Source organism: Gambusia affinis, linkage group LG03 (genome assembly GCF_019740435.1).
Source record: "Gambusia affinis linkage group LG03, SWU_Gaff_1.0, whole genome shotgun sequence".
Lineage (NCBI taxonomy): Eukaryota > Metazoa > Chordata > Actinopteri > Cyprinodontiformes > Poeciliidae > Gambusia > Gambusia affinis.
Genome location: NC_057870.1, coordinates 5,891,474 through 5,906,521, shown reverse-complemented (window position 1 = coordinate 5,906,521; position 15,048 = coordinate 5,891,474). Strand labels below are relative to the sequence as shown.

General features: G+C 40.0%; 1 protein-coding gene across 1 annotated transcript; it reads right to left on the bottom strand.

The window, feature by feature from the left end:
- Positions 1-5,755: 5,755 nt before the first annotated feature.
- Positions 5,756-14,639, bottom strand: tbx1 (T-box transcription factor 1). The gene is made up of 8 exons (XM_044110933.1): positions 14,124-14,639; positions 12,637-12,982; positions 10,802-10,903; positions 10,280-10,451; positions 9,298-9,453; positions 8,608-8,675; positions 8,005-8,105; positions 5,756-6,848 (listed from the first exon to the last, which is right to left on the bottom strand). The coding sequence occupies exons 1-8, from the start codon at positions 14,290-14,292 to the stop codon at positions 6,466-6,468; spliced, it is 1,497 nt and encodes a 498-aa protein (XP_043966868.1). The 5' UTR covers positions 14,293-14,639; the 3' UTR covers positions 5,756-6,465.
- Between the last annotated feature and the right edge of the window lie 409 nt (positions 14,640-15,048).

Below are 15,048 nucleotides of genomic sequence, written 5' to 3'. Positions count from 1 at the left end.
TAAGTATAATGGATCTACCAGACTGAGGGGTTTTTTTTATGAAAGTTGGCCAATTGTGGATGTTTTTTCTGGAGTAGGTAAATGAGCAAGGTCCAAAGGGCAATAAATTTCAAATTGTTAAAAAAAAAAAAATACCCAGACCGTCTGTATTGGCAGGATTATTTTAGTTATTGTTCAGTGAGAGTATCAATAAATACCTAAAATTTGAAAATATGACTAAATCTTGATGATGTGTTCAGTTTAGTGATTTTAGTCAGTTCTATTTGTGTTTCTAGTACAAATATCTTAGTACACTTGAAGTACTACAAAGCTAACTTACAAATAACGTTTTTTTCACTTCATGTAGCAGCTTGTTTTAAGTCAGTAATTCCTTAATAATGTTGACAAAGTATGAGTTCCATTGGCAGATTATTTCACTAATACCAAAACATTTTTCCCACGTTATAAGTGAAATAATCAGCTAGTGAAAATATTACTTTTTCATCAAAATTAAGTACTTGCTGACTGAAACAAGATCCTAAATCTACCTGAAAAGTTACTTGTAAGTTAGCTTTGTCCTATTTCAAGGGTACTAGGATATGTGCACCATGAACTAAATATATAGTATACATATATAAGATATAATACATAGCGCACTACAGGCCAAAACTACTTGGTGAGATTCTGTGTTTTTACTGCGCAGTGAGAAACCATCAGGAAAGGGAGGAAGGACGACATCATTTATCAGACGAGATACATTGTTGAGCCGCTGCTGTCGCAGAAAATACAATGCAGAATTAAGAATTTATTGGGTTTCTAAAAGTTTTTTCTTTTTTACATTTTTTTTTTGTAAAATTCTGCCCCTTGAGTATATTTTCAATAACTTAGTGACTTGCTTCCAACGCTCAGTGAGGGAATTTGTCTACACCTTTCGTCTCTGACCCCTTTTCTGACACCTTGCATTCATGTTGGCTTCCTAAATTCATGTTGGCTTTGAACAAACACTCGGGGTGGTGTGGCCCAGCTTCCGTCCATTCTCTGATAAATCAAATGCTGCCTCCATTGGCGCAGATGTGCTCTGAATGGAGCAGTCAGAGAGCCATCGGCCTCAGAAGCGCCTGCTGGGGTGCCGGCCGTAGATCTCGTAAATCACCTCCATAATGGATCTTTTAGGAAGTAAATAAATGGACAGGGGGACTTTGTGCACAATGGGGCTTGTGCTTCACTTATCACCTAACGTGTGTCTTCTCTGGCCTTTAAGGTCAGAGGTCAGCTTGGCTTTGGGTTGGGACATAATCTGGTGGGCTGCACGGCTCTGCACGTGTAGATCTGATCACTCCCTACGTCACTACCAGTGACTACCACTAGAGGCAGAGAGTTTGACAGAATCTGAATCAATGAAAATAATGACCCTGGAATTATTTTTAAATTAACAATATGCAATGTTTCATTTAAAATGGTTCATTTAAAATTTCTAATTTACCTTAAGCCGAAACACTGTCTGCTTTTAAAAGACAGTTGAGGGTGTGTACACATAAATTTGTTAGCACCTTTAGTAAAGAAGGACTCGGAATTTATTAAAGCAAATTCATCTTTTTTTTGAGCAGCATAACAACCCCCCGACACGCTGCAAAAAAATCCAACTTTTAATATGAGTACATTCACAGAGTAGAAAATTTAATTTTAAGATTTTTTGCTTTTCAAAATCCCAGGAGACTCAATTACTGGTACCACAAACATTTTCTTTGAAATTTTTGTGCTTTTTTTTTTTCTCTTTAGATTGATCAGAGTTTTTAGGAACTTCTAATTGGTAACACAAGCATTTCTGTTTACATAATTAATAAATATGACTTGACACACCGGCCTACTGGACCAGGACCCAACTAGGTTCTCTTGCCACAATAGAGAGCGCGGGACCATAAAGAAGGTGAAAATAATCCAATGTTCATTGCAAAAAATACAGCAGACAATGGCATCTTGGGTTACCAAGTCTCTGTAACAACAAATAGCCACTCTCTGTACATGCTAAGTGTTGTTGTTTAGAAGGCCCACTCAGAAAAAGCCTCTTCTGGCTCTGGGTTGGGACATAATCTGGGACATAATGGTAGGGCACATGTAATGCCCTACCATTACAAGTGTAAACGTGAAATTTGATCAACTCAAAAAGGATTTCAACGTGGACAAGGAACACTCCTGGTGGTTTTGATATGGAACAAAACGACACGAAGCTTGAAACGCACCTTCTGTTATAAGTATAAAGGAGGATCTGTAATACTTTGTGTCTATTTTACCTGCAAAAGATCCTGAGCATCTTGTAGGTATGTGGCAACATGGACTCCACCAGAAAACTGGGAGCTCCCTTTGCACGATGATTTAAAACACATGGTGAAATCAACACAGACACGACTTACCAGACATCAAAATCATTCTCCTTCCGGAGCCATCTCAGTCTTCAGATCCAATTGCTTTGGGAAACTTGATGACCTGGAAGGATGAGAAGACCCGGTGCTCTATACAATTTAAAGAAACTGTTTAAAAAGGAAATGTCAAAGATCCACGTCTCTGTTTGCGCCATGGTGCAGGGTAAAACAAAAAGGGATTCACTACTGGCAAGAAAGTGCCATAAAAGTCTCCCCTTCTGTGACAAACATATCTTCAAGCACCAAGATGTTGGGCTGCGTTCCGTTCCACGTTTGGTGTCGAGTCGGTTCGGTTTACCCGGTTTGTTTTCAAGCCATCTGTGGCTTGTGGCAAAAGGCTCATCAGCAGAGATTTACGCTTTGCTGTAGCGAGTACATCAAACCCTTGATAGGCCTGTCACAACAGATGATCCAGAGGAGGGTCAAGTGATCTTTCAGGTCACATTATCATCTGTCCTTCCCTCCTTTGTACGTCAGTGGCAAATATTTGGGCCCTTTTTTTATCTGCAGGATGAGGGAATTAAACACATAAGGTTTTAAGTAGCTGTTTGGACTTTTTCCTTTGGTGTGCATAGATATTTGTAAAAACAATGTAATACTGTTGACAAGGTCTAAATATCTGCAGGGTTATGAAAACTACTACTTTATTGTGTATGCATGTTGAATATTCTCCAGAGGAGCTGTGCTGATTGCATTTAGCAGATGCAGATGTGCAGTTCATTACATGTTCTCCAGCAGGCGCAATTTCCAAAGTTTACAGCTCAGCAAATTGGAGCTGATCTAATTTATACCAAATCATTGACAACTACTCAAAGTGTTTATCATGCGGGTTGTGGCAAAGCCTGTTTTTTGGGTATATTACGATACACTTACATTTTAATTCTTACAGTGTTTTGCATTTATACATCACTATGCATGACTGAATATTTGGGTAATATGCTCAAACACTTTATCAACCATAAATAGAGGATGGCTGTACTATAAGAAGCTTTTTACCGAAGCTTCACTGAAAACTATGCAGACAAACTAACCTGCTGCAAGAGGCCTCCATGCCAGCAGAGCCTCCTGCAGTGCTTGGCTTCTCACACAGAATACACACTTGCACTTTCCATTTTGTAGATATGTTTATGACAAATCAAACTGCTTCTAAATTGTAGAATCTCTTAAAAATGCTAATATTTTAGGAATCTTACGTGTTGAAGGGCATTAGCTGAAAGGGAAATGCTGTTCACATGTCAAAATTTAAAACTAACTCATCTTGCATTAATCATTCCTGCTGCTTTTTCTCTGTGCGCCATGTTCATATTCATACACACACACACACACAAAACAAACCAGCCAAGTAAATAACATGTTTCCATGTTTGCCTTTAAGCAGCTATGAGTGATTTGCTTAGCTGGTTGGGCCCAAATCAAAATCTGTCCAGGTCCCCACATAATCTTGAGCTGGCTCTGCTGTCAACTAGCCCCATGTAAGCCTCGCTGTCATTTTTAATCAACTGTTATTTTTTACTTTCTTGCAAAAAATGAAAAAGACAGCAATTGTGGGCCACAATGTTGAGCTTTGATTAAATTAAGATATAGTTATTGAATGTTTTTTTTTTTTTCTAAGAACACTTTATAGAAGAATAAATGACAACTCAAACGTGTTCCACTGAGATTAACCCTCTTTGGTCTGTCTAATTTACAAAAATTGTTACTGGGAGCTTCTTCAAGGTCCTCGAGTTTTCACCAACATCCTTATCCTTTTGTAGAAAAGTTTCCTATATAACAACGCGTATGGGTTTTATTGACGTGTACCGTAAAGCCGAACACAGTCTTTTCACCCACTCGACTGAAGTCCTCACGCGAAACCCAACAACAGCGCGAGCGGTCTACCAACAAACTGTACCGTCACGTAGGATCACGTAGGATCTCGCGCCCATCAATCAGGCTGATCTGCAACACCTGCGGCCGACTGTCTGTGCTTATCGCTCGGCTTGACGTCTCCGGGGGCGCCGCTTTACGACCAGAAGGTAAAACACAAACAAACAAAAAAAAAAGGTAAAAAGTAAATTAAAACAATAGTTAAAACATAAATAAATAAACCGGTGACTTTTTTAGTACGGGGCATAAGGTTTCGTGACGCCCTTAATAACAGAAATGAACAATTTTGTAATTCACTAGCTTTAATAAAGTGCGTCATTGCCGTTTTTGAACTGTATTTCTCTTTGTAGTGAGCCGTCATTTTGGTGAAAACTTTGATGTTGATGAGTATGTGGCACATTTTGTTAAAACAGTGACAAAGGAAAATTTTTAAATTAACAAAACGCAACAGCTAACTGTTTAAGTCCTACGTTTCTTAGGCTGTAAGTAACCATTACCGTGTACACCTTATAAAAATATGAATTAAAAAAAATGTAATGTTAGCATTAGCCCATATTTTTGGCCATTGCACGAAAACAACCAAACAAAAATGATACAACCAATTAGCCGTGATTTGAGAGAGTGGAAACATTATTTAACCTCTGACACCTTTACAAGCCATTTAACAGTCAGAGGTCAGCCCCTCCCCCCAGCATCATTTTTCCATGCTCTCTGCTCTATGGGAGCCAAAAGGAAGAGAAGAAAAAAAAAAATCATGATGAATCATTAGGTAACGCTTTCCTTTGAATCTTTGACAGCCACAAATCCACAAAGCCGAATTTTTCTCCCAAAGAGATTAACCTCGACAACAAAGCATTCCTCCTAGGACTTCAGATATGAGATGGCTGGAAATGGCTGCACAGACAAGCAGAGGGGTCACATTCTCAAAATATATCGCCGAGTGTCACATTATAAATGAGTGATGATATCCGTCTCGGGGAGAGAGGGAGGGGCTGGGGTTGAAATGAAAAATAAAGACTGCATAAGATGCAAGCTCAAATGTCCAACAGGTGAGCTAAATCTATTCTCAAAGCAATTATGATTCATTGTTTTTGCTTATAAAGTTTGAAATAGTTTTGCTCCAAAAAGAAAAAGAAAATCGGAATCCTTTATTTCAAATAGAAATAATTGCAAGAAGTAAACCCAGAGTCACTTTAGCAGTTTAGTTTGGCTAAAAGGTGAATGTGTGTGTGTGTGTGTGTCTTTAAAACCAGGTGCATATTTCACCATTTGAATCATTCCAATGTTTAGACAGCTTTCAAATCTTGCCTGCCAATAACTGCAAAAGCAGCAGACACCTCAGCCGACTTCAACAGGGCCAAATCCGGTCGGACATTGCTATCGGAGAGGCAAGCCTGTTTTTTTTTGTTTTGTTTTCTTTCTTTAGACCATTCCCCGCTTTTTTGTGCAGGGAGCACTTCAAATGGAAGACTCGCACAGAGACCCTTTCGCTTGGATGAATTACAAGAATTTAATGTTTATTTTACAGATACAGAAGAGTTCTTCCTGCTTTGTTTTTATTTACTTAGAATTGCTGCAAGTCAGTGCCATGGTACAAGCTACTCAGAGCGGCTCGAGATGTTTATACATTTTTTAAACATTTTATTTTCTTCTCCTTTTTTAGCCCCCCCCAAAAAAAATCAATTTCGATGTATTTTTGACATCCTCTCCGATGAGCTCAACATGCAAACATCTCGTCTACTAACCTAGATGGTTCGTGGGTGCTATATAACGTATGGCTTTTTTTTTGTTGTTGTTGAAAGCAATAAAAACAAAGCAAATCGAAAAGTGCATCAAAAAGAGACAAAAATAAATCAATCCCAGTCTGTGATCAAAAGTCTTGTCCGTCTTAAGGAACAGGGTCCTCCTTTCCCTCCTCACTGCCTGATGGCTTAACGTCTTGCGCTGATCGGGCAGGAGCTCTTTCCATTCAGGTTCAAAGGTCAAAGCTGACCCATTTGAGGGCTTAGAACAGGTGTCCATGCTTAGATGCATTTCCTTTAAATAAATATGACAGGATTTATCCAGCAGAGGGGAGTCTCAGCCTCTGATTAAACCCCACATGTTGCAGAAACCATCGCCTGAATGGACCGTGTTGCTGCTCCTGTCCGCCTAGTTTTCCCACAGTGCTGTGCGGCATTTTCCTTGACGGGCAGCAGTCATTATCTGGGCCCGTAGTCGTAGTTAGAGGGGCCGCTGGTTGCCGAGTACATGTTAGTTGTGGCGGGATTCATGTGGTGATGGTACGTGTGTCCCCTGATGCTCGGTAAAGGGTAAGGCGAAGGCCTGGTCTTGGCTCCGAGGTAGTGTTCATAAGCGGTGGGGTACTTGTAGGGGTGATGGTGCAGGGTGTCCGGGGGCAATGGGTGGGGATCGGGCCGGAGGTCGTGGGGAGGGCTCGGTCGGCCGCTCGTCAGCGGCACGGCGTGCAGGCCTCCTGGGACGGGCAGAGCCGGGCTGAGGACACGAGACATCAGCTGGTGGGCCGGGTCGGCGTGAATTGGGGTGCCGCTGGGGTCTCCTTCATATTCCCGTCTGGCATCTTCTGTAGGGTTCAGGAAAATGAAGAAGTTAGAAAAAAGACAGACCGAAATGCAGTATATTAAGCAGGCCTGTCGCCATCGCAAATTCTGCTGGACGATAAATTGTCCCAGAAATCTTCGCAATAAACAAGACATTTTTCTTTTGAGATAACTTTCAAGGAATATAAAGGCAATGGTGTGATAATGCAAGTAAATATCAATAAACTGTCATTTCTAACAAATGTTTAACATTGGAACTAGAAGGGATTTTACATATTCAAATTAAACAAAACCATAAAAAAACAACAGATAAAATGGATGCTGAAGTTTTAATAAACAAAACTGTCCTTCAAAAAAGAGGCCAGTTGAGACCAAAGCACCAGACTTAAGACTTTTGTCTCCAGTCTTTGGTAGAACGAGAGAAAAGAGGAAAATAGGCATGCAAATGGAAATTATTGAGCTTGTTTTAATTAACCGTGCAATTAATTTATTGCAAAAGCCTTAACAATAAGTTACTTTAGAGATATTTTAAAAGCCTGTTCGTATTTCTACAAAATTAGCAGAATAGTGAAAACTCTTTCTATGTCTAGATGAAAGTATGAACCAAAAAATAATTGCAAATTGGATTAAAAATATAGAGATTAATACTAATAATACAAATAATATCACAGATTTTACTTTATTATTATTTTTGTTTTTTAGTTTATTTTTGGAATAAATTCCAAAAATATCCATAAGCAGAATTAAAAATGAAAATAATTGTGGCAGCTACAGTAAAACTCTTGGATTTTAAAGATATTTGACAAAGATATTCTCAGCTAATGAGTACATCACTCATTACTTCAGATTATTAAAAAAATAATAATAATCTAATTTTCCTTCCAGTTTTTGTAGCGCTCTGAATCTGTGGTCGGTTATGCAACATAACCTTTATTATGCTGCCAGTGAATGACATTGGCTGACTGATTTTTTATGTTTAATTTAAAACCAACAACGGGCTGATACAGCAAATGCACTACTGCACTTCAGCCCAGGGAAAGACGTAAAGAAATAAAAAAAAGAAAGCCCAACAGCTGACAGAAATACAGCACCACAAACACAGAAGAGCTCAGCCAGCCTCTGCTGGATATTCGATCGCTGGCAAGAAGCTTGAAGTGAAACAAAGGGCGAGCTGCAGACCTTTTTCTGTGCCGTTCTGCTGAGGGGGAGATGACATTGGGTTTCTTGTCCTGGCGAAGGCACTCATTATTGGCAGGGAGCCTGGCCTGTGATTCCTGGGCCTGCAGCGGGAGATTGGAGTCGGTTTCAAAGTCACTTAAGGATTGTCAAGGGCACAGTTTCTTTCGATGCTAAGGGGATGACAACTCATTTTAATATTCTGGAATGATGTGTGTGAGGATCATTTTACAGTGGAGGAATGGAAAGTGAATGTGATGTAGGACAAGCATAAAGTAATCCAAAAATAGAGAAACAATCCAAAACACTACTGATATTGATTAATGTGTTCTAAAAATAAAAATAAAAACATGACTTAATATTTTGAAAAAGTCCGTATTTCATTCATCTGACACACTGGGAGTAGAGCAAATTCGGTAACAAACACAGTTGATTGACTTTCAAACAATATCCTGTGATTTCTGCAATTCATCAGTTTCTAAAATAAAATCCATCCATGGATTCTGCTCTATATGTAACCAAAACAATATATATATTTTATTCAGTTTTTATAACGTGTGAAGACATGACCATGACTGTGTAATGTTTGAGTATAATAAAGCTCACCAGTCCTCTGGGTCACAGTCCCTGAAGCCCTTTGCAAACGGATTACTGGCGATCTTCAGCTGTGTGATCTGCAAAGCAACAGAAAACACAAAAATAATCTCAGTGCTTAACACTCCATCTTCTCGATTTAGAAAGTGATTTGAAAAAATTATTAAAATACTATTATACTTATTAATAGTGTTACTATTTTAAAACACTTTATTTGTATTATTGGCTTGTCATTTTAATAAAAGATCCATCAATTGTTGTAGAAACTTTTCCAGCTCTCGGCTTTTGCTTTTATTACAAACAAAACAAGTTTGCTGCTCATTTCTGAAAATCCATAAAATTTTAACTGAAATTAAGTAATTCCTTTTTTTAAAAATTGGTGAACTCTGACTGAATATTGGTAAGAAAAAAAAGCTGATTTGTTTTTCAGAAAACTAATAAACACAGTGACGTACGGCTCTAAACACCCGGAGAGGATGGCTGACGTAAAAGAAGATGGCGCTAGTTGTTCTGAGCCAAACACGCTCCAAAAACGCGAATAGTTTCTGGTTTAGATTATTTATTCATTTAAAAAAAAAAAAAAAAAAAAAAAAAAAGCAAAAACGGAACTATTTTGTTTTAACTCTACCAGCACGGTAAATATGCATTTAATGCGTAAACACAATGCCGCGGGCTGACTGCACTGCGGTAAACATCTCTTACCCGGTGGTTCTGGTACGCTGTGACCGCTGTGAAGCGAGTCTCTTCAAAAACAAACGTCTTATAATTTTCCTCGGCGTATTTCTCACTGTCCTTGCGGGGATCCACATAAACCACATGGAACCTGGGCTGGTAGCGGTGCATGGAGTTCAGAATGATCTGGAAAATAACATCAAAGTTAGAAGGAGACTAAGTTTGGTCTATATGACAAAGACTGCCAAATGACGGTAGTAAAAAACTAACAAACTGCTGTGACCAAATGCATGAATAAACAAAAAGAAAAGTGAAAAACAAAATCTGTAAAAATACATTAAATATACATTTAACCATGGGCTTATTAGAAATAATAATAATAATTTAAAAAGTTAATAATAATAATAATAATAATAATAATAATAATAATAATAATAATAATAATAATAATAAACACCGCAATTAAGTTTGCAATTGCTCTGAAAGAAAATCAATTTTTGTCTGGATTGTTCACAAGTCAGCTAATAAATAGTTGAACATGAATAATAAGTTATCGTCTATGAAGAAAATATTATGTATGCTAAACGCACGGACCAGCATGTTCATATCCATTCTTTTTAAGCCAAATTTAGTTCATTACTTAATTACTAAGAGGCGTCAGGAGGAGTGAAATTAGTTTTAAGATGCAAAATTATCCGCAATGCCATTTCAACGAATACCTCAGCATTATACAAACTATTACGTTAATTAATCGGAAATAACTTTAACGGCGAAAATGATATTCAATAACTCTCTGATGGTATATTTTCAGTTCATGACAACACGAATACTATTCACGTTGTGCTGAATTAAATTCCTTATTTTTTTTTATTTTTATTTTTTGAAACTCCGAAGATGAGCTTGATTGCTTTCTGCTGAAATATTTGACTTTATCTCGATCACCGTGACGCAGAACAAACAGCACCGGTTTGTTCCTCGGCGCAGCTCCGTTTCCTCCCCTGGCTCTACTTACATGTCCGTTGTCATCCAACAGGTTGTTTGTTAGCTTGAGCTTATCGAAGGAGACGATCTGCTTCATCCACTGAGCGCCCTTGGCTGGAGAGTCCGGATGGTAATGCACCCTCCCCGGTGTGGCAGGATCAGCTTTACCCGCCACCAGCCACGACGAGCTGTGGAAAGCATACCTGGAAGGGTGATTAAAAAAAATTATATTAATAGCATTATGCAACTTTATGTGTGCAAAAAATATCGCTCCGCCAAGGCGAAAAAAAAATTGGAAATTAAAGTTTAGTCAAATTAAACTGTGTGGAAAAAAACATTTATGTGATTTATGAAATCCCCAAAATACGTTAATTATGGAAGCTTTTTTGTGTGTGTGTGTTTTAGTCCAAATTTGTTGCCTGTAAATGTTCGCCTTTCTACCTTTATCTTTGCATCAATTGTTTCCCTATCTGATTAAATTTAATGCGCGCCCTAAAACAAAAAATAAACACTCGCAGAGAGAAAATAGTTGAAAGAAAGAGGAAGCCGTTACCTGTATCGCTTGTCGTCTACAGGCAGGAAGTCCATCAGCAGCATATAGTCTGCCATGGGATCCATCCCAAAGATTTTTACTTGGAAAGTTGGAAACATTCTCCTGAGAGGGAAGAGAAACCCACAGATTCACTGCTTAATTCTTTATCTTCAACTTGCATTTCCTTCACAAAATATGACACAAGGCCACGTTTCCCTACGGGCCGATTATTACAGCGCTTTAGTCGTTGACTAAATTGCATCGACTTTTGTGGAGGAAAAAAAAGTGCATATTTGCCCAAGTATAAATACCAGCAGGCATTTTGCTGGGAGACGTTCATTTAGCCTGAACTGCAGGCAGGAAAACATAACTGTGATTATTAAAAATCCTGCAACCACTTCATGCGTAACTGGACAAAGTCCCTCCAAATGCTGCCACGTATATGATGCATTTTCTGCTGCACTTAGACTTTTTTCTTCCCCTTAGTATATCCCTACTTCTTATGCTACCTTTTGACAAATCCCAGATATTTTCATGCTAGAAAAAATGTAAATACAAACCCGCATCCGTGAGCTAATCTGGATAGTAACTACTCAGTTGATTCTGAATCTGAACTTTTTGTTTGTACAAAGAGGGAACAGTTGGGTATTAATTAAATATTCGTTTAATGCACAATAATATTCTCGCGCCCTGAAACAAATACACTTATGCTATATCTTTCGGGATGTGTGCTGCGATTCTGCAGGATTTTAGTTTTTGTTTTTTTTCTTTGCTGGGCGTTTTTCTACCACGTAAAGCTTGTTTTCACTCTAAAAGTTGCTCAAGAATCCGAGAGGAAAGCTGAGTAATCCACCCGTCGAGTCAGTGAAAGGGATCCCAAAATCAACGCTCAATTAACGTCAGTGTTGTGGCTAGGTGAGGTTGAAGAAGCTTTTAAAGTGCTCTGCAGCAGATCTCCTTTCTCCTGTCAGACAGCATGGAGAGAAGAAACTGAAGCCTCCCATTCAGGCTGCAGGCTGCTTTCCCCTTATAATTACCTCTGTATTCTAACAACAATAATAATAAAACCCGTCTGCAGTAAGTGTGTTTCCTATCGGCGATTCAGTGTTATGTTTCATATTTCTGAGTATTATTATTATTATTATTATTATTTTAATTTAGCCCTTTTTTTAACGGCGGAAGAGTTTAAAATTAAAAAGAAACGAGATACAATAAATAACGAAACGACTTTGTATTTTTACTTTGAGGCGCGTAAAAGCAACAATATTCAACATAATGGTGTGAAATTAATGCTCACGATGAAGAAATGCAGCGGAGACAATCTTCGTATTTTAAGTTCTACAAAACAGCAGATTCAGGTATTTATTGCAGACATATTCTACACCAAACGAAAGCCTGAAAATGTGTTACTTTATAATTCAAATAAACTAAAACGGGTGTGTTTTGTTAAAGCTGTCTAATTCTGGGAGAAAATTCAGTTACGCAATCGCGGAATTGCATATATACTTTTTAAAGAAACAGTGGGGAATTGTAAATATTTATATATATATCTATATATATATATATATATATATATATATATATATATATATATATATATATATATATATATAGATATATATATATATAATGTATAATACACATGAAAGCTTAATAGAAATTATTAAACCACAATTCGTATTCGGTGGTGACGAATGGTGATTTTGATTTCCTAGTTAGTTTTTTTTTTTTAGTAATATAAATTTTCTTGTCTCTGGCGCGTGATGTTCACGCACTATTGTGGTGACTTACAGTAGAACATGTCCGATCCTCAATCCCTTTCTCCCTCTCTGGTTGGAGCCTTAACGTGGTCTCACCTGCCAGCCTTGGTAACGATCATCTCCGTGCCCAGCTGGTTAAACTCGTCCCACAAAGCCTTCATCTCCAGCTGGACGTTAATGTTGGCCACCTTGGGGTTTTTCTTCACGATGCTCTTGCTGTTCGGCGTGGAGCTGGAGGACGACGACGAGCAGTTAGGAGTCCCGCCGTCGCTCGCCTGGCCCTGGCTCTGGCCCGGGTTGGAGCCCGGGTAGTTGTAGTTGTGCTGGGCGGCCGGGCAGGGCTCGAAGTGGGACTCATGCTGGCTGTACGGGTCCCCGGGGGACGGGGAGAGGTGATAGCCCCCCGGCGTGTTGAGGCTGCTCAGGCTGCTCGTTGTGAAGGCTGCAACATCGCAAAAATGGGACAGCTGCGTCAGCCACGGGCTGGATATGGCTGAAATCATCCCAGAAAACAGTTTTTTGTTTTTTTGTTTTACTCTTTCAAAGTCGACTAAAACACAAACGGTAAAAAAAAAGAAAAAAAAAGAAAAGAAAAAGCAAGCAGGGTCGAATAATTCTCCGATGAAAGCTGGGAGGCTTATTTACAGCCCTTTCTGCTCAAAAACTGATCATTTAGTCCTCGGAGTTGCGTCCAATGCGAGCTCAGCCTGACTAAAAACTTCCTGATCTAAACCAGTAGAATTCCCCAAAGTGACGAAAGGTTTCCAAAAAGTAGAAAAAAAATGAGAGAGAACCCACGTCGAGTCGCTGAACTGCTCTCAGATACGCGCTGCTTCGAGTGCGTGTGAACTGCTTTTTTTGCCCCCCTTCAGATCGATCGCGCTCTGACGCTGTGCGCTGTGTGTTAACACCGCAGCGCAGTCTCCTCTCTTATCTGACGCAGAGGGCCTCCCCTTCGCGATAAAAACCGGTTCTTATTTCTATTTAGATAAGGAACTGCAGGTAATGTGCCTTTTCCTCGCCCTGGGACGAGACTGATTGACACCGAAGTGCGCCCCTTCTTCTTTTTTCTTTAATGGCCTTTCCGGCACCCATTGAACTTTTTGGATAAGGGTATCGCCCACATTTGGCCCCCGTTAACAAACAAAAGATGATCTGGCCTGCAGAGAGGAGTGCGAGGTAAACACTGATTTGCATGAACAACCAAACAGGCTGCCGGTGAGTTGTCGCGCTCCTAGTTTATGAACAAATACACGAGTGGGATGGATTTGCACTCGCCCTCCCAGGTGGCTGGTGATTATTATGGTCTGTTTTTACCATTACACACGGGGTGCCCCTGTAAACCCTCCTCCTATTGGCTCCTTCCTCGACGTGATCTGCGAGAATTAGTGCTGACTGAACGCTGCGGGGATTTGGAAGCTTTTGTCTGCACTTTTCTCCCTGCTGAAATCAGTGCAACGGTGATCAACTCCAGCAGTTTCCGCCCTCTCTTTAATCATCCCCTTCCATGCAGCCCCAAAGTGGTTTTTTTATTGTTATTTTGTATCTTTTTTTCTTTTTTTGCGTTATCTACACAGATTTACCTTCCATTTCCCGGGTGACAGTGCTGTAGTGCATTTTACAGTAACTCCGGCTGTCCAGACCGGTGTCTTGTTTGTCAAACGCCGTGTTTCCTGCTTGCTCTGCAGCCGAAATCAGAGAGGCAATACTGAAAGCATTCGCCTTTGGAGAGAGGGGACCAATGTCGTCCATAGGCAATTGACCGAGTCGTTATAAGCCGACCCGCCTCCTCCTCCTTCTACTTCGCCGCCGCCGCCACCACCACCACCACCACCACCACCTCTTCCTCTGCTTTCCAGCCGCGCAGAAAGCAGAAGAAGGCGGCTGTGCGCGGTGCAGATGAACATGCGCCAAAAAGGAAGTTTCTCACATTCCGCCACCGGCCGCCGCGTAGTGCGAGAGTTTGGCTTGAAGCGCTCCCCTTGAAAGTAGTCCAGGTACAAAGGGTTTCCAGAACGGATCGAAGTGTGGTGCATCCGTAAAGAGTGATCTGTCCTCGCTTCACCTCCGATCACCGGCAGGGTGTCGTTGTCTGAGCCGCGCTAGGAAGAGAATCCACTGCTGCCACGAGAATGTCAAAAGTGAGCGAGACAGATCCACGCCTCCCCACCCCCACCCCACCAACCCCTGCACAACTGCAGGAAAAACGCGTCCTGCACTCTGTGCTCAATGTTTTATTTCAATAAGTTCTTGTCACTCATTTGAATTGAATATCAACGTCACTGAACTCTCGTGCGCCTCTTTTTTCCCCTCTCAGTAAAGGCTTGCTTTAGGTGCGTGCGCGCGTTTCAGCGACCTGAGCTCTGTAGAGATTCCAGCATGCACCGAGGCTACATGTGAAGCTGAAACATCTTAGTTGTTGAGTTTAAGTTCAGTCGGAAACCTGAACAGCAGATACGTCTCTTTTATTGTGAACATTTAAGTGATTTTTGATATTGAGACAAGGAG

Excerpts from the sequence above, each read along its gene's own strand:
- tbx1 (XM_044110933.1), bottom strand. The coding sequence starts at position 14,292 with ATGGACGACATTGGTCCCCTCTCTCCAAAGGCGAATGCTTTCAGTATT. Across the intron at positions 12,983-14,123 it reads TGTCACCCGGGAAATGGAAG|CCTTCACAACGAGCAGCCTG; the intron begins GTAAATCTGTGT and ends GCGATGTTGCAG. Across the intron at positions 10,452-10,801 it reads GTAGACGACAAGCGATACAG|GTATGCTTTCCACAGCTCGT; the intron begins GTAACGGCTTCC and ends TCACCCTTCCAG.